Source organism: Capricornis sumatraensis, chromosome 4, assembly GCF_032405125.1.
Source record: "Capricornis sumatraensis isolate serow.1 chromosome 4, serow.2, whole genome shotgun sequence".
Classification (NCBI taxonomy): domain Eukaryota; kingdom Metazoa; phylum Chordata; class Mammalia; order Artiodactyla; family Bovidae; genus Capricornis; species Capricornis sumatraensis.
Genome location: NC_091072.1, coordinates 80816776 through 80837458, shown reverse-complemented (window position 1 = coordinate 80837458; position 20683 = coordinate 80816776). Strand labels below are relative to the sequence as shown.

Below are 20683 nucleotides of genomic sequence, written 5' to 3'. Positions count from 1 at the left end.
ATATGTGCTGCTCGGTCACTTCAGTCTTGTCCAACTCTTTGTGACCCCGTGGGCTGTAGCCCGCCAGGCTCCTCTATCTATGGGATTCTCTAGGCAAGAATACTGGAGTGGGTTGCCCTGCTGTCTTCTAGAGGATCATCCCAACCCAGGGATCAAACCTGCATCTCCTGCATCTCCGACATTGCAGGAGGATTCTTTACCCAGTGAGCCACTTTGGAAGTCCCTGCTGATAGCATATTTTGCCTTAATTTCATGACATGGGAAAACTACTGGAAAATGATTAGCATTATTACCTTTAAGAGATGAAAATTATTAATGCTCTTACAGAATGCTTATCATTCCATCAACTAAACACTTTTTCATATTTCACTTATCTGATAATATAGGTAGCCACATAACCTAATTAAAATTTTGTTACATATATATACTATACTGAATATAAAGCAAAGCTTTTCTTCAAAATAATCTCTCAGAAATTATTAACCTGCTTTATGTTCAAATAACTATAAAATCGCATATTATGTTTAATTTTATTTTGAATAAAGTTGTATTTGGGGAAAGCATTAATCTAAAACAATGTTAAATAAAAGTGAACTTTGAATGTTATTTAGGTCATCTGATAGATACTATTCAAAAAGGAGACAAGTATATCACAGATGTAGTAATTATTTTTGATGGTCTCAAAATTGCCAAAAATACATATCGTTGTAAAGAAGCCTCTTAATAATCACTTTAAATAGTAATATAGAATTTTTATTTTAAGATAACTGAGGAAACCAGAATTGAAAGAGATACTTGTACCCCAATGTTCATCGCAGTACTGTTTATAATAGCCAGGACATGGAAGCAACCTAGATGTCCATCAGCAGATGAATGGATAAGAAAGCTGTGGTACATATACACAATGGAGTATTACTCAGCCATTAAAAAGAATACATTTGAATCAGTTCTAATGAGATGGATGAAACTGGGGCCTATTATACAGAGTGAAGTAAGCCAGAAAGAAAAACACCAATACAGTATACTAACACATATATATGGAATTTAGAAAGACAGTAATGATAACCCTGTATGCGAGATAGCAAAAGAGACACAGATGTTTAGAATGGACTTTTGGACTCTGAGGGAGAGGGAGAGGGTGGGATGATTTGGGAGAATGGCACTGAAATCTGTATACTATCCTGTAAGAAACGAATCACCAGTCTATGTTCAATACAGGATACAGGATGCTTGGGGCTGGTGCATGGGGATGATCCAGAGAGATGATATGGGGTGGGAGGTGGGAGTGGGGTTCAGGAATGGGAACTCATGTATACCTGTGGCTGATTCATGTCAATGTATGGCAAAACCAATACAGTATTGTAAAGCAAAATAAAGTAAAAATAAAAATTAAGGAAACAAACAACAAAAAAAAGAAGCCTCTTAATAATCACTTTAAATAGTAACATAGAATTTTTATTTTAAGATAGGAGATATAGGCAATGAACTCAAAGTGTAGAGTATAAGTATCAAAGATTCTAACTTTATCTTAAAAGAGGAGTAAATCAGATGCTTGATCTGTGATGGAGGGTTGCCAAATGTAGTGACAGTCAGCTATGTTTCAAGACAGTGCTAAGTGGAGATATGATGGCTACTGCTCTCAGGCTCAGATGGCAAAGGACAATTCTCCAAGGTAAGTGGTACTCCCTGAAAGGCCTGGAATAGTGGTGATAGCTTACTTTGAATGGTGTCGCTGGATTTGTGGTCTCTGAAGAAGATTTAACAGTGGGACCAAAGACAGGTCTCAGTCACTCAGAGCTTTGTGCAGCAAAATTTTATCTCAAGTGACAGGACAGAGAAAGCTTCTGACATAGACACCAGAAGGGCGTAGAAAGAGTACCCACCCTCATTAGTTTAAGCAGGGCCTTATATACTTCTCAACTGGCTGCTGAGAACAGATAAAAAGAATACCTCAAGGTTTGTAAAAATTCCACCAGATCCTTTCCCAGGGCATACATCCGAGATAATTTTGGTGCAAGATTAGCCAGGGAGAATGGGTTCTGGGTGAAAATCTCTGGGTGAGATATACTGTTGCTGTGTAATCAGAGGGATGAGTCTTGAGAAACACGTTCCCAGGCGAGACTTGTTACAATTAAAATCATTAGCATAGAGCCTAAGAAAGGCATTTCTATGAGTAAAACATTGTGTTGTGTAGTCATTAGTTCTGGACCTGAAGCAAGGCCAGTTCTTGGGCAAGATACATTGTTCACAAGGCTTAAGGAAAGCATAAGTGAGAATGTTCACTTCCTCCTTAAAGGCCTTGGACCGCCTGCCTAAGCTTTAACTCTCACCATGGGGATAGGTGTTTTGATTGGGAGAGGGCTCTGCCACCCATCAACATGAGCCTCTTGCAGAATGCTAGTCTAGGAGCAACTCACATCATTCAGATGGCAATCCATTCCAGATGAGCCAGTATGAGAGTTTTGTTATTAAGAATAAAAAGGGAGAAAATAACAAGAAAGTCCAATAATAGTTGAATCCTCCACCAGAAATATGATACCACAAACCAGAGGAAAATTTTGATACAAACATCTCAGTGAACTAATAAAATTAGAAGAATCATTTTCTTTATAAAATAAGATTTCAGAGCAAGACTTTAGAGGAAAAAAAGAATTTAGAGAGGATGGTGTAAGACAGTAGAAGAAATGAGAGATGAAAGGCTCAAGGAGAGATGCAGAAGAGAAAAAGTAGAGGAATAAAAGTCAAATTGGAATCTCCAGAAACATTCATCAATACACCCAAAATCAAAGTACAGGATATGGCTGAGGGAGTAAAATTAAAAAGAGGTGTAGACATCGAAGACAGAAAAAGTAAAAGTATGCCCCAAGACTTAATAGACTAAAGAAAGACTTGAATCTTTAGACTTATAAGGCAAGTTGTGTCTAGAAAAGAGACAGACAACAAAAAACTTAGCAAAATTATTACACTTAAAAAAAAGCTACCATGGGCTTCCAAGCAATAAAAAAAATCAAATTCACTTGTAAAAAAAAAAAGGAAAAAAAATTCAGGCTCCAGTTTTCTGATATTTCTCTTTGGCATCACTCAATAGTGTTTTGGTTGCAAAGAGTCAGACATGACTGAGCGACTGAACTGAGGGCTGGCTGATTGACATTGTTATATGGCAGAAATCAACACAATATCGTAAACAGCTTTCCTCCAGTGAAAAATGAATACAAATTAGTACTTCCATTGTGGTAGTAGATAAGAATCCACCTGTCAGTGCAGGGGCCATGGGTTTGATTGCAGTTCCGGGAAGATTCTGTATGCCGCAGAGCAACTAAACACATTCACCACAGCTACTCAGCCCATGTTGTAGAGCCCACGAGCCGCAACTGCTGAGCCCGTGTGCCCCAGCTACTGAAGCCTGCGGGCCCTGGAACCTGTGCTCCGCAACAAGAGAAGCCACTGCTATGAGAAGCCCAAGCACCTCAACAAAGAGTAGGCCCTCTCACTGCAAGTAGAGAACACCTGCGCAGAGCAAGGAAGACCCGGCACAGCCTAATAAAATAAAATTGAACACATACAAGTATTAAAAATAAGGAAACAATGCCCTCAGTTCTAAGGAAAACAATTGTGATTCAGTAACTTCATATTCCGCCTAATTACTGCGTGTGTTAGTAGCTCAGACATGTGCACTCTTTGTGACCCCACGGACTGTAGCCTTCTAGACTGTTTAAGATCATGGCATGTGGTTCCAACACTTCATGGCAAATAGATGGGGAAACAATGGAAATAGTAATAGACTTTATTTCCTTGGGCTCCAGAATCGCTGTGGATGGTGACTGCAGCCATAAAATTAAAAGATGCTCCTTGGAAGAAAAGATTTGACCAACCTAGACAGTGTATTAAATAGCAGAGGCATTACTTTGCCGACAATTGTCCGTTGTCAAAGCTATGGGTTTTCCAGTTGTCACGTATGGATCTGAGAGTTGGACCATAAAGAAAGGTGAGTGCCAAAGAGTTGATGCTTTTGAACTGTGGTGTTGGAGAAGACTCTTGAGAGTCCCTTAGACTGCAAGGAGATCCAACCAATCCATCCTAAAAGAGATCAGTCCTGAATATTCATTGGAAGGACTGATACTAAAGCTGAAACTCCAATATTTTAGCCACCTGAAACGAAGAACTCAGTCATTGGAAAAGACCCTGTTGCTGGAAAAGATTGAAGGCAGGAGAATAAGGGGATGACAGAGGATGAGATGGTTGGATGGCACCACTAACTTGATGTACATGAGTTTGAACAAGCTCCGGGGGTTGGTGATGGACAGAAAGGCCTGGCGTGCTGCAGTCAGTGGGGTCGCAGAGTCATACACATCTGAGCAACTGCACTGAATTGGAGTGTAAAGAAAGAATTTGCGTGTAGGCTGCATTGTTGTCATGAACCTCCCCAAAGAATGTATCGTAGAAAAAAAGTTCTGACGTAGTGGAAAAACTCTAGCTATAGTGCTAGAAAAGACCACTGAGGCAATTTGTTTCCAGGACTAAGGTCCAAAAACGGCATGACTTCTGATTAGAGACCAGAGTGTAGATGTATTCCAAAACCGTAACAACATAGAAATGATATATGATGTAAGAAAGTATAATATTCTGATGTTCTCATCTGTTTTAGATGAGGGGGAAAGATATCATTTAAAGATGATAAAAAAAAACAGGGATTTAAGATATTCTGCAAATCCAAAAGTTAGTAGGAAAAATAAGATAATAAGTACAATAAGGTGATGGAGGGGGAGAAGGCAGAGGGAGAATAATCAGCAAAAATATTTTATCAATGCTGTACTAAGGAGTAAATAACATTGAAAGAAATAATAAAATACATCTATTAAATGAAGTTTTGTTTGTTTTACTTTACAATATTGTATTGGTTTTGCCATACATCATCATGAACCCACCACGGGTGTACATGTGTTCCCCATCCTGAACCCCCCTCCCACCTCCCTTCCCATACCATCCACCTCTGGGTCATCCCAGTGCACCAGCCCCAAGCATCCTGTATCATGCGTCGAACATGGACTGGCGATTTGCTTCATATATGATATTATACATGTTTCAATGCCATTCTCCCAAATCATCCCAGCCTCTTCCTCTCCCACAGAGTCCAAAAGACTATTCTATGCATCTGTGTCTCTTTTGCTGTCTCACATACAGGGTTATCATTACCATAAGATAATAATCAGAAAAAATAGAAACCTTTTATATTTCAGTAGTGTGTGTGTGTGTGTGTGTGTGTGTGTGTGTGTGTGTTTGCTCAGTAACTTGGTCGTGTCCAATGCTTTGCAACCCCAATGGCTATAGCCCACCAAACTCCTCTGTCCTTGGAATTTTCCAGACAGGAATACTGGTGTGAGTAACCATTTCCTACCTCAGGGGTTTTTCTCAACCTAGGGATCGAACCTGAATCTCTTGCATCACCTTCACTGGCAGGTAATTCTCTACCACTGTGCCATCTGGGAGACCCATATTTCAGTAGAATGCTCATAAGATATAGGAGAGAAAAATAAAGGAAGAAATTATTTAAATAGCTTTGCATGTTCTGTTGTATAATATTCAAGATGTATGGTTAAATAGAGCAAAGTTTCAAATGAGAATGCAAAATTGTATGTATAAATTTGCTCATTAATACTGTTAACATATATGCTTAATAGAACAGCACTATATCCCTTAAATAATACTTCACTGCATAATAGCTATATCAAGAGAGGCACTATGTAACTATAGTTATTGTTATTATGTTTTGATATTGTATCTTTAATAAATCAGTATTTTCAGTAATATCACATGCTAAACATAAAACTGTATGTAGTACCTACATTTGGAGAAGGAAATGGCAACCCACTCCAGTATTCTTGCCTGGAAAACCCCATGGACAGAGGAGTCTGGTGGGCTACAGTCCGTAGTATTGCAAGAGTCGGACGTGACTTGACGACTAAACCACCACCGCCACATACATTTGAGTACCTGCATGTATAATTGGGCTAAGAAAATGAGACTGGAAAAGATGGGGAATGTTAAAATGCAAATGAATGCTCAGTTACATTACATAAATCTTCTAGGAAACCATCTTAGATTGTTGCAGCCTTTGGTTGCTGACCTCCATTGCCTTACTTTTTAACAGCAATTTTAAACTATAGCATATTTTTAACATTATAGGATATTTTCATCATTTTCTAACACTTCAGTATATGATAGTCTTGTCTTTATGGAAGTGATGATTTGATTGTCAATCCCTTTGATTCCAAATCCAGTTATTCAACATAGTCACAGGAAGCAGAATGATTGGGTAGAAGTTCCAGATATCAACCATGAAACATCAATTATTACTGTTATAACACCTGTTAATATGTATTATGTGCCCTTAGATGAAGAACAGTGGCTCAGATGGTAAAGAATCTAATCTGCCTACAATGCAGGAGATCTGAGTTCGACCCCTGGGTCAGAAAGATCCCCTGGAGAAGGAAATGGCAACCCACTTCTGTCTTCTTGTCTGGAAAATCCTATGGACAGAGGAGCCTGGCCGGTTACAGTCCATGGACTAAGAAACTAACACAGAGAGATGATGAATAAGAAACTGAGACACAGAGGGGTTGATTATTTTGCACCAAATCTAAAGCTAGTTAGAGATAAAATATGGAGAAGGAGGGCAGGCTAACTGCTGAACAAAATATTAATAGGACAGAGGAGCCTGTTAGGCTGCAGTCCGTGGGGTCGCTAAGAGTCAGACACGACTGAGTGATTTCACTTTCATTTTCACTTTTCACTTTCATACATTGGAGAAGGAAATGGCAACTCACTCCAGTGCTCTTGCCTGGAGAAGCCCAGGGACAGGGGAGCCTGGTGGGCTGCCGTCTATGGGGTCGCACAGAGTCGGACACCACTGAAGTGACTTAGCAGCAGCAGCATCTGTGTAACCCTGCTCACTAATTTTTATTTATGGACAAAAGATGGGATATAACAACATAAAATTGAAAAACTGTTAAGAAAAGTTCATCTAAGGGTTTGTAATCCATTAAGTTCACTAGGAAATGTAAGGTATTACTGACATCATTGTCATTTTCCTGCTGCCCTATTACTCTCCACATCACATACACTCAACTCACACGAGAGCAAAGTTTTCACTTAGATTCCTGTAAAGATTACTTTCTTTCATATTCAGTGGATCAGATGGTAAAGAACCTGTCTGCAATGCAGGAGACCCTGGTTCAATCCCTGGGTTGGGAAGATCCCCTGGAGAAGGGAATAGCTACCCACTCCAGTATTTTTGCTGTATTTTTACTGTATTCTCCAGTATTTTGTCCATGGAGAAGTCCATGGACAGAGGAACTTGGTGGGCTATAGTCTATGGGGTCGCAAAGAGTTGGACATGATTGAGCGACTAACAACACTGACTTTTAAAACTCGATATTCATCTACCTCTCTACAAAAGTAGAAATACAATACAGAAATTCATGAAACCAGAAGTTTTTTCTTAGAAAAAATCAATAAATATAATGAACTTTTAGCCTACACAGACTAAGATAAGAGAGAAAATTCAAATTACTAAAATCTAAATAAAAGTGGGGACATTACTATTGATTCAGGAAATAAAAAGGATTATAAGAGATTATTATGAACAATACACCAAAAAGTGGGGTAAATCTAGGTGAAATGGAGAAATTCCTAGAAACACAAAAGCTACCAAAACTACATTATAAAGAAATAGATCTATAACTAGTAAGAAAACTGAATCAGTAATCAAAAATATCCTAACAAGTAAAAGCCCCTGGACATAATGGTTTCACTGGTGAAATCTACCAAACATTTAAAGAACTTTAAAAAAAAACAAAAATCTCTATATTCATGTTTCTGGTCAAATTGCACAATGAAAGTAAAAGTGAAAGTGTTATCGCTCAGTAATGTCTGACTCTTTGCAACCCTGCCCTGTAGCCTGCCAGGCTCCTCTGTCCATGGAATTCTAAGGGAAGCATACTGGAGTGGGTTGTCATTTATCAAACCTTACAATAAGCTTGTATTCTACTGAGTAAAGCTACCTTCAAGGCATAATGCAATAAGGAACTTAATGAAGTTCTAAATTTTATGCAAAGACCTAGTAAAGAGGAAACGATAAGAGAACAATTGTGAAACTCAAAGAGTTAAACAAATATCTCTCAGCTGAGAAAGTCCCACAATTTCAAATTCTAATAATCTTCCTTAGAGAGAAGCATCAGCAAGTTTTGCATTGTATTTATGTTACACAGCAACCTCTTTTTGCATTGTCCTCAGCAACCCCTTTCCTGCAACTTTTCCCACAAAGACTGTCCTTGACCAACATAAGAAATGCATTTGATTTTTCTAATGCAGAAGGTAATTGAATTTTTCTTTATTGAATGCATCCCTTTAATGACTGTCTCTGCTCCTGCCAATTTAGCTGCAAGTGACCTGACATTGATCTGATGATATGACTTAAAAAAGAGTTGGAGCTGGGGGTGAAAAAGACCAGCTGTCTAGCGTCAGAAAAATGTTCTTTGCCTCATCTTGCCATTTTCCTGAAAAAAGCCTTTATCCTTGAATGTCATTTTTACAAAACATGCTGCTGTAATAATTGGTATATAGCAGCAGATTGCCTCCTTCTAGAAAATATAATAAGTATTTACCAGAAAGTGCCCTGGAGAAAACATTGAAAATTGAATAAAATCCACCCAGTAATCATTCTGTACCTTGAAAATATTTATTACCATGCAGCCACTTTCTGAAACAGGATAAATATTGCTGAACAGAATTAATTAAATCTGTTACAAAACTGGTGAAACATGAAATATTTATTTAAGTATTTATTTACTTAACCTTGAGGTTTTGTAAAAAATAAAATTTGACAAGAGAATTGTTATTCAAGACGGTTATGAAGGAATAGTGGATGAAGTCATTATATTCAGAAGAATAGCAATTCTTTCCTCAAGGGGAGTTATGATATAAAACTTTTTATGCCCAAGAATATATGGAATTTAAATGTCTCTGCTTTTGTCTTTACTCGTTTTCTCATAAGCATGTAACTCACTTGATTCATGGTTCTCTTTTATTCTAACATCTTCCCTTTGTTCATTCTGTTAAATATCATGAATCTTTTTTTGATTGAAGATACAATCTATAGGCAGTAGTCTGAGTGAGAAAATAAAATCTTTTAATTGTAAAGTGTCATGAAGAAAATAAATAATGAAGTCACTAATAAATAAGTTTCCTTTAAAAGTAGATGAAACCAATGTTTTTCCTTTTGAATTCATAATATTACTTGCATTCACAATTACCAAAGTCATTAACAATTTAAAGAAATAAACTGAAAGTTTATATTAAGACTACTTATACTTGAATCTTCAGATTCAGTAAGTAAAACCATATCACACACAAAGTTGGTGTAAGCCAAGTTAAGACAAAGGTATAATAAATTCACGATGTTACTCAGTGACAGTCCATGAACTTGCTTTGGTTCTCATCAACCAAGAGAAGCTTGGGAGTTCTATCCAAGAACTGATGTTGAAAAGAGAGTATAAAGAAGAAATGAGTGAATATTTCCTGGAGACTGGGCTCCTCACCCTCTGTTCTGATTTCATCTTAATCACTAGCATGCCAGTGAGTGTTTTTAGAGACCATTTCTTAGATGTTGAATAGCACATCAAAAGGGCTTGCCTGAGAATTGGTGTGCCTTCCACAGAAATTCCAGTAGTATGGAAGAGGTCACTGATCCAGAAGACATCCCCCCTCTACCCAGTCAAAATCTTTCATCATAAATGATTAAATCTCACTCATTCCATTCCAGTCAGATCATTGCTGGAAGTCACACTTAAATGTAATGTTAACACTTTAAAAGAGCATGAAGAAGTATATTTTAATGGATGATGAATATGTTTCCTTACTCAATTCAGTATATCTCATCCTATATAGTTTCTTAATTTTGAATTTGTTTTGTTTGAATTTGAACTCTTATCAATTAAATATATAATTAATGAAGGTATATTTTGTGAAAAAAGGAACATGTGTGTGTACATACACAAATACATTTTCTTTTATTAGAAAAAGTATATTCCCCATCTCTATCAGCTTTTTAAAAATACTTTTGTAATAGGGTATTTACTTATGATTATTTTTAATATTGGCTGAAACTATTAATATGAGATGTGGCCAGTGAGCAGTTTCCTTTGTTAATGCATTTTTGTGCTTTTTGAAATTGAAGTATAATTGATTTACAGTATTATATTAGTTTCAGGCCTACAACATAATTCAATATTTTGTAGATAATACTCTATTTAAAGTTATTATTAAATATTGACTATATTCCCCATGTTGTACAATATATCATTTTAGCTTATTTATTTTATATAGGAATTTGTACCTCTTAACCTCTTACCCCTATCTTGCTGTTAATGCATTTGTAAAAACAAGCATGCATTTGTATCAATTCATTTCCTTGTATCTTCTTTGAGCAAATATTTTGAAGTCTTTTATGTAAAAGATTCTTAGACATTAAAAGGGAAACAAAGACAAATCTGCACCTTCAAGAATTTTAAAATGTAGAGAAGAGAGGGGAAATAGTACATAAATGAGGAAAATAGAAGGTGGAAAGTGATATGTGACATAAGAAGGATGACTCAGGACCACAGGTGGAAGGAACAGGGAAAAACATCACAGTGGTGATGTGACTTTACCCAAGATGTCAGGATCTGTGGGTGTGAGAAAAAGAGGTAGAACACTTTTGAGAAAATGCTGGATAATTATAATAAATGTGCCATAAAAGGGTTCAAGTCATGGGACTTCCCTGGTGGTCCATTTTTTAAAAATCCACCTCCCAAAGCAGGACATATGGGTTTGGTCCCTGATCTGGGAACTAAGATCCTACATGCCTCGGGGCAACTAGCCCATGTGCCACAACTAGAGAAGAGCCTGCATGCCACAACGAAAGATCACACGTGCTGCTACTAAGACCTGATGCAGCGAAATAAATACATAAATATATTTTTTAAAGGGTTTGTACCATTGAAAGGGAAAAGGGAGAAAAAAGAAGTCGCTATTTTGACTAGTAGTATAGGTAAAAATCTCAACAAATCAGGAAATATTTGAATTTTGGAGTTTCTGATTTAGAAACATTTTAAAAGAATATGGCATTTAATTTAAATATTATGTTTTTGTTTCTATGGAGAAGTTAACAGTATCTTAATATGCTTTCTTATATAAGATCATCTTGATGGATGTTTTTATTTATTTATTTTATTTATTTTTTACTTTACAATATTGTATTGGTTTTGCCATACATCATCATGAATCTGCCACAGGTATACACGTGTTCCCAATCCTGAACCCCCCTCCCACCTCCCGCCCCATACCATCCCTCTGGGTCATCCCAGTGCACCAGCCCCAAGCATCCTGTATCCTGCATCAAACCTAGACTGGCGATTCGTTTCTTATATGATATTATACACATTTCAATGCCATTCTCCCAAATCATCCCACCCTCTCCTCCTCCCGAATTTAGAAAGATGGTAACGATAACCCTGTATGCGAGACAATAATAGAGACATAGATGTATAGAACAGTCTTTTGGACTCTTGATGGATGTTTTTAAAAGAATATCACTATTTGATATGTTGAATGACCTTGAATATGCTCATTCATTATGTAAAGTCAAATGAACTGTGAAAACTTTTAACTGAAGGAAATATATCCTTATAATTTTTATCTCTGCATGTGTTCTAATGTTAAAATACATATTTTATTCTTAGCAAAATGTAGATTTTATATATATATAATTTATGTGTGTGTGTGTATATATATATATATATATATATATATATATATATATATATATATATATATATATATATAAAGCTGAATGGAAGATTTATGAAAGTGCCTAATAAGTTTCTTTCATTGTTGCAGGTCACTGATATGATGCTTCAGGACAAACCCTATCCTGATTGGGGAAAATCTGCAAGAGCTTTCTGGAAGAAAGGAAATGTTAGGATCATTTTATTCTGGTAAGAGACTGTTTCATTTATTGACTGTGTCTTGCCTCATTCACAAAGGACTTGAGTTGGACTTAGTTTTCTTTAAATATATAGAATTCTATCTGGAGAGGCATTTCTAGTGGACACTGCTCCGTCATTAAAATGATGAAAACCATTATCCTAACTAATCACTTTTTGCCTACACATTGTTGCATATACCCATTTACAAGAGATACATTTACTAATACAGTAAAGCAAATGAGATCAGAGGTAAGTAGGTTTTTGACTCAGTAAAAATAAGCTAGAATTTTCAATGAAATCTGATATAATCCAGCATATTTGACAGGAAATTGTGCAGGGAGGGAAATTCACTACAGACCACATCTGGCTCATTGGCACTTCTTTATGTAATTTCTTTTAGTTGTCCAGCCCAATTATTGCAATGAGAAAACAATCCATGTCTTATAGAACTTTGTTTTTTGGCGGAGTCAATGTTATTTATATATATTTAAACAAGCTTAGAGAGAAATGGTAGGAATATAGAAACAGCAAGAAGGGCATTTCACCAGGCTGTGTGACACTGTGCAAGCACAGGGATTCAACCTGATGTGTGAAAAGTTATCTACTCTGACACTCAGAAGGCTTGTAATTCATGATAATTTTAACTTCATAAATTGCATAAAGTGCATATTGTTTACCTGCATTTCAAAAAAGAAAAAATCTCTTTATTCTTGGATTTAATTCAGAGATTTTATTTTATTTTTTCATGTACAGACTCCAAAAACCATGGTTACTAAGTACTTGGAAGAAAGTATACACTCTAAGCTATCTTTATGCTTCAGCAATATTACTAAATATTTCTTTAGATATATAGTATTTTTAATTCAATTATTAAGACTCTTGAGAGTCCCTTGGACTGCAAGGAGATCCAACAAGTCCATTCTGAAGGAGATCAGCCCTGGGATTTCTTTGGAAGGAATGATGCTAAAGCTGAAACTCCAGTACTTTGGCCATGAGAAGAGTTGACTCATTGGAAAAGAGTCTGATGCTGGGAGGGATTGGGGGCAGGAGGAGAAGGGGACGACAGAGGATGAGATGGCTGGATGGCATCACCAACTCGATGGAAGTGAGTCTGAATGAACTCCAGGAGTTGGTGATGGACAGGGAGGCCTGGTGTGCTGCAGTTCATGGGGTCGCAAAGAGTCAGACACGACTGAGTGACTGAACGGAACTGAACTGAATTAGCAAGTAAACAAAAATAGATTTTTTACTACTATAAGAATGAATATGATTTTGTAGATGTTTATTCACAGCTTGTCTCTATGAGTCAAGTGTGGCCTATTTTTATGATGCATTTAACTTTATATCTTTTCCTATTTGTAAGCTCCCCATGTAGCTTGACCAGATAATATATACTATAATAATTATAGCATGTCTTTACTGAAGGTATGTTTTGCTCCAGTCTCTGTGCTGAGTATTTACTCATTTCATCCTGATAACCCTATAAGTAAGTGTTAGTAGTGTAAGTATAAGTCTCTGACTTTAAGGCTCCAATTCTTAATCTTTACACTAGACTATTTCTAGAAAAACCAAGGATACATTGGTGTACAAATTCCAAATCACTATCCTTAATCATTATTTAGGTAATGGTGCTAAATAAGAGTGTGAAATTCTGGAAGATCATTCTACCCTATAGAATTCTGTGCAGGGGTTTTAAGAATCATGATTTAAAAGGAGATAAACTCTAATATTGAAAGTGCTTATGGACTATGTCTCTTTTAAAATATCCTTTTACTGTGGAGGATTTCCTTGGCAGTCCAGTGGTCAAGACTTTGTGCTCCCATTGTAGGACACAGGGGTTCAATCCCTGGTCAAGGAACTAAGATCCCACATGCCCCCTGGAGTGGCCAAAAATAAATAACTAAGATAGGCATTTTTTAAAATCCATTTACTATGTTTACAGATTTCTTGTATTATTAAATGTATCTTCAAAGGCAGCCCGTTGATTATTGCAGGCTGCAGTCGCAAAGAGTCGGACACAACTAAGCAACTAACACACACTTTGTTTATTAGATAATACATTTGAGAGATGATTTTTCATTGTTATATTTCAGAGCATGGAGAGCATAAAACAATTGGAGGAAAATTTAAATACCACTTTGAACATGTTTTTTCCTATTTTATCCGTTACATATAGTCAGATTATCTTGACAACAGTATTCATGGTTTTAGAAAAAGGAAAATTTGATGTAAAAAGGTGAATAAGGAAATTATGTGGGAAGCAAAGAAATCTCCTTTTTTGTTTCTACTTTTCAGATAAAAGGGATTTAGCAAGTATAAAGAACATTTGTTTTTTTAGCTCTAGGAGATAAAAATATAGAAATCATTGGCAAGGTTTTAAATGAAATAAAACATAGTATTTACATACTCTGTGTTACCCATTCAAAAAGAGGGTTTTTTTTTTTTTTGCTTTTTCCCTAGTTAAGGAGAGATGAATTTATGTAAAGAAAAGAAATCTGTAGTAAAGAAATTTTGCAAAGGAAAGCCTTATAAGTTGCAGTGTGATTGTGTGCCAGAGTTTAAACATTACAACATGCAATTATGCTGTTGTAAACTTACCTTTTACCTATATGTAGCTGCTTAACTGACATTTCTGAGTCTGTCAGAAATATTTCATTTGCAACTATGTGGCTAAGTTCTTCCTTAATTCTTAGTAATAGATGTTTCTACACCAGAGGAAATGGTTCTTCTTTCTTTCAGTAAATGTGCAAAGGTACATTTCATGGGCCTTTAAGCCTTGGAGGAGACTCAAGTGTGGTAGGTTTGAAAATACTAAATGCAAAAGGACAGACTATAGAACTACCCTTCCAAAGCCCCATTCCCAGGCCTTTTGTTAACTACAAATAATAAAAATTTAAAACCAAAATCCTAAATTAATGCTGTAATGTGTGTGTGATCAGTTGTGTCTGATCTTTGCAACCTCATGGACTGTAGTCTTCCAGGCTTCTCTGTCCATGGAATTCTCCAGGCAAGAATACTGCGGTGGATAGCCATTCCCTGATCCAGGGGATCTTCCTGATCCAGAATCAAACCCGAGTCTCCTGCATTGCGGGATAATTCTTTATGTCTCAGCCACCAGGGAAGCCCCAAGTTAATGCCACATACTGTTCTATTTTCCAGAGGGATGCACAAAGCCTATTTTCACTCACCTGTATCTGAAGTGAATGTATGCATAAACATGGACATAAAATAACAAGTAGTATAATATTTATGTTAGCATCTATCTCCCTGCTTTATTTACTCTCTGGAGATACAGTTTATATGCTTTTGAGCGAAAACATGTCACAAAGATATTTCCCAAAGTTTTATATTAAAAAATAAGGGAAGACACTCTTCTGTAATTAGTAGGAGAATCAGTGGAAGAAGAAATTGGGAGAGCTGGTGGGTCATTCGGGCTTCACAGATACTTCAGTTCCTTGCCCTGGAGACACATTAAGAGGATTGCACTTTTCTGCACCCTCTGATCACATGACTTGTTTTGACCAATTAAAACATGAGTGGAAGAGACATGGGTTACCTGTAAGTAGAAGCATTTAATTGCCAATGAGAAGCATTGAAAATGGCTCCTTTCTCGGTAGCCACTGTTGGAGTTTGTGTCTAGCTGAAGCCCTTGTCATTCAGGCTCCATGAAAGACGAGAATAGAGCCAGCATCCTTAACAACACATGTAGTATAAGCAAGGAATCAGTTCAGTTCAGTTCAGTTCAGTCGCTCAGTCGTGTCTGACTCTTTGTGACCCCATGAATCGCAGTGAGGAATAAAATCTTTGTAAATATTAAGCCACTGAGATCTGGGGATGTTTGATAGGGCAACAATAACCAGCCTGTCCTGATGTACCCTAAAAAGTATAGTGCTGTCACAGCAGAAAGTGAAAATTTTTGTCTTTTAAGAGCTAGACAGAAAATGGCAAGGAAACCGATGATGGAGGCTAGAAAGATGGCAGTGCAGATGTTATAGTGCCAAAGCATTTGGTAAAAACTGTGGCCTGTGATTAATTAGATGCTTAGACTTGGAAAGCATAGTGTATGGCTGTGGGTGTCTGGGTATAAACAACCTCTTCCATTCTACTCTGTTGCATAGAAGAGATTGCATTTCATTTGTTCTGTATTTGATGATTCAGTTTAGTTCAGTCACTCAGTCATGTCCAACTCTTTCAACTCCATGGACTGCAGCATGCCAGGCTTCCCTATCACCAACTCCTGGAGTTTGCTCAAACTCATATCCATCCAGTTGGTGATGTCATGCAACCATCTCATCCTCTGTCATCCCCTTCTCCTGGCTTCAATCTTTCCCATCACTAGGATCTTTTCCAGTGAGTCAGTTCTTTGCATCAGGTGGCCAAAGTTTTGGAGTTTCAGCTTCAGCATCAGCATCAGTCTTTCCAATGAATATTCAGGACTGATTTCCTTTAGGATTGATTGGTTGGATCTCCTTACAGTCCAAGGGACTCTCAAGAGTCTTTTCCAACACCACAGTTCAAAAGCATCAATTCTCTGGTGCTCATCTTTCTTTGTAGTCCTACTCTCACATCCCTACATGACTACTGGAAAAAACATAGCTTTGACTAAATGGACCTTTGTTGGCAAAATAACATCTCTGCTTTTTAATATGCTATCTAGGTTGGTCAAAGCTTTTCTTCCAAGGAGCAAGTGTCTTTTAATTTCATGGCTGCAGTCACCAATTCAGTGATTTTGGAGCCCCCCAAAATAAAGTCTCTTCCTGTTTCCATCATTTCCCATTTGCCATGAATTGATAGGACTGGATGCCATGATCTTAGCTTTTTGAAGGTTGAGTTTTAAACTAACTTTTTCACTTTGTATATTTTTTAAAGGTACTTTTGTCTAGTGCCCTTATGGTTTGGGCTGGCAACTTTTGATCATGGTTATTTTTATTCTTGACTGAGAAACAAATGAGCTGATGCTGGTTTTTCTACTTTGAGTATTATGGTTATTACTCAAGTCTAACAAGGTTATTAGGAGAAGGCAATGGCACCCCACTCCAGTACTCTTGCCTGGAAAATCCCATGGATGGAGGAGCCTGGAAGGCTGCAGTCCTTGGGGTCACTGAGGGTCAGACATGACTGAGCGACTTCACTTTCACTTTTCACTTTCATGCATTGGAGAAGGAAATGGCAACCCACTCCAGTGTTCTTGCCTGGAGAATCCCAGGGACGGGGGAGCCTCGTGAGCTGCCATCTATGGGGTCGCACAGAGTCGAACACGACTGAAGTGACTTAGCAGCAGCAGCAACATGTTTATTTGACCAGACAAGAGCTAATCAAGAAATGATTATTGTCTTAATATATATGTGTGAGAGAGTAACAGGATAACAATAACAATAAATGAAATAAAGTAATAAAAGGACTGGAGAATTGGGGAAATATCAGTCAGAAGCGTTTTAGTAATAGCTTTACTAATATCCAGATGTATGTCCTATATTTCTACTTTGAGTTTCCATTTTCTTTTCTGTAAAAGGGATGTTTGTTATTTTGTGCAGTCCTTTTCAGCTCTGCAATGCTATTTTCTATTGTAAGCTTAAGGTGTTAGAGAGTAATTCTGTCTGCTTTACTCCAGAGAGCAGAATATGGACTGCTATAGTCTGAATGTTTGCGTCCCTCCAAAATTCCTATGTTGAACTCTTGATGCCCTGTGTGATGGTGGGACCTTTGGGAGGTGCTTAGGTGGTGATGATGGCACCTGTAGAAATGGGACTAGTGCATTTATAACAAAAATGCCACAGCCCGTTCTACCATGTGAGAGCACATTGAGAAGGCACCAGTTATATATTAGGGAGGAGGGTCTCACCAAACTCGACTGTGCTGATACCTTCGTCTTAGACTTCAGGCCTCCAGAATTGTGAGAAATAAATGTCTGGTGTATATGTGTCACCCAGTGTGTGATATTTTGCCATTATAGCCCAAATGGACTAAGCTATGAGTCAATGAGTGTAAGTCCCACGAAACAGATTTAGGTCCAAGTATGAAAGAATGCCCTAATAACATGAGTCTCTTAGTGCTGAATGAGCCTGCCTGATGTACTGCTAAATTTCCCGTCAGTGGAAGTATTCCTGCTAAGACTACTACATAATCCTTCAGGGATGCTATACAGGATTTTCACATTGAGTGAGAAAAAAGGTAAATCACTTAAAATTTTCATCAAACTTCAAGATTCTCTGACTCTACATTTTTAACTAGAAAAGTACTGCATATTGATTTTTAATAGAGGATACTAATTATAATTTAATATGTTCTGTATAATTACATCATCATTATAGCAAAATTTTTTGCAGTAGACAATAATTCATGAAAGGTTCCAGGGGCAACTAGAGTATGCACAGATTTTTTGCCTCACTTCCCAAGTGATAAATGAGCCCATATCTTCTCTCTGGATGGATTTTGTCTTTTTGCCTTCAGCCTTCCTTCCGCCTCAACATGCCTCTTTATGCAGTTGTCTATCTTTAATTAAAAGCTGCCTCTGTGAGGAAAAGCCGAACATTTTTAGCCCAGGTCATGTAAGTGTACCTGTTGAATCAATAGCCTTCACTTTTTGCACCACACTAAGTTAACAGACTCCATTTAAATCTGGCTACTTCACAGTGGATGGATTCAAGGATATGCTTCACCTGGTTTTCTTGCTAAATGTTGAGTTTCCTACTGCTGAATAAATAGATGATTGATGTTGCATTACTATTTTGTCAGACTGATGTGTTATATCACTTGGTGATTTTCATGTAAAAAGTAAATTTTATATTTATGCCTTAGGGATTTAACTCTCAATCATATATTTATGCCTGGGCATTAATACCCATGCCCTTCAAGACATAATTTTGCTGAATTAAGAAAAAGTCTTCTTTTCATTAACTTATTTAAGTAAATGCTTAAGCACTGGGTACAATATGGTTAGAAGTGGTTAGAAGCACAACTGGAGCAGGTTGCCTGACTTCCCATCCTGGCTTTATTACTTACCATTGCATGTCAGTTGTTACTATTTTGCTTTACCTGGTATTATGGTATGTTATGGAAACAATGGCAGCTTTTATTTTCTTGGGCTCCAAAATCACTGAGGATGCTGACTGCAGCCATGAAATTAAAAGACGCTTGCTCTTTGGAAGAAAAGTTATGACACACCTATGTATGCTCAGTTGCTCAGTCATGTCTGACTCTTTTGAGATCCCATGGACTGTAGTCCACAGGCTCCTCTGTCCATGGAATTTTCCAGGCAAGAATACTGGAGTGGGTTGCCATTTATTTCTCCAAAGAAAAACCTAGACAGCATATTAAAAAGCAGAGACATCGTGTTGCTGACAAAGGTCCCTATAGTCAAAGGTATGTTTTTTTCCGGTAGTCATGTATGGATGTGAGAGTTGGACCATAAAGAAGGCTGAGTGCCCAAAACTAATGCTTTCAAATTGTGAGCTGGAGAAGACTCTTGAGAGTCCTTTGGAAAGCAATGAGATGAAACCAGTCTATCCTGAAAAAAATCAACCCTGAATATTCACTGGAAGGACTGATGCTGAAACTGAAGCTACAATACTTTGGCCACCTAATGCAAACTGGTGACTCACTGGAAAAGACCTTGATGCTGGGAAGGATTGAGAGCAGGAGGAGAAGGGGATGACAGAGGATGAGATGATTGGATGGCATCACTGACTCAACGGACATGAGTTTGAGCAAACTCAGGGAGATAGTGAAGGACAGGGAAGCCTGATGTGCTGCAGTCCATGGGCTTGAAAAGAGTTGGACACAACTGAGCAACTGAACAACAGCAAATGTTACAACTGGTATTATGAGCACCAGGTGCTCTCTATGATGCTGAGAATGCAACTTTGAAAGCGAAAATAAGGACTCTGACAGCATAATGTTCTGTCCTGTGAGAAATATGGTGAAAGTGAAGTCACTCAGTCCTGTCCGACTCTTTGCAACTCCGTGGACTGTAGCCCTCCAGGCTCCTCCACCCATGGGATTCTCCAGGCAAGAGTACTGGAGTGGGTTGCCATTTCCTTCTCCAGGAGAAATATGGTAGTAGGAGGAAATACCTACCAAGGTGTAAGTGCTGTGATCTAGTTTGAGGTGAGCTATAGGGATGGTTTACCTAGGGGTGAGATGTCATCCAGGATAAGGAGTAGCCAGAAACATGATGATTGGTTAGGTATGTAGATTGAGGTCAGGCAGAGGAAGTTCAGGGTACTGTTGAGTGGTTAGGCTTGAGCCACTGAAAAGGTGATTATGGTACTCACTGAGATAGGAGAGCCTGGTGGAGGACCAAGTCTTAAGAAGAGGTGTAGTGAATCCAGACTTGAGCATGTTGAACTTGTACTAATTGAGGTGCCTACTATGCAGTTCTCTATGTGGACGTGAAGCTAAGGAGTGATGTCTGAGACAAGAATACAACTAACATTTGTATTTTGATTTACATTTTTATACTTTGGTAGATGTCATTATCTATATATATACAGTGTTTGAGTGGGTGTAGAATAAAAAGAGGGCTTCCCAGGTGATGATAGAGGTAAAGAACTGCCTGCCAATGCAGGACTCATAATTCCTGAGTCAGGAAAATACCCTGGAGGAGGGCATGGTAACCCACTCCAGTATTCTTACCTGGAGAATCCCATGGTTAAAGGAGC

General features: G+C 37.7%; 1 protein-coding gene across 1 annotated transcript in view; it reads left to right on the top strand.

Annotated features, from left to right (window-relative positions):
* The window catches only part of TMEM117 (transmembrane protein 117), a 587839-nt gene that overhangs the window by 361105 nt on the left and 206051 nt on the right, over positions 1-20683 (top strand). Inside the window, exon 5 of the mRNA XM_068971681.1 lies at positions 11935-12032. Within this exon, the coding sequence (XP_068827782.1) occupies positions 11935-12032 (98 nt within the window). The remainder of the gene's footprint in view (positions 1-11934; positions 12033-20683) is intronic.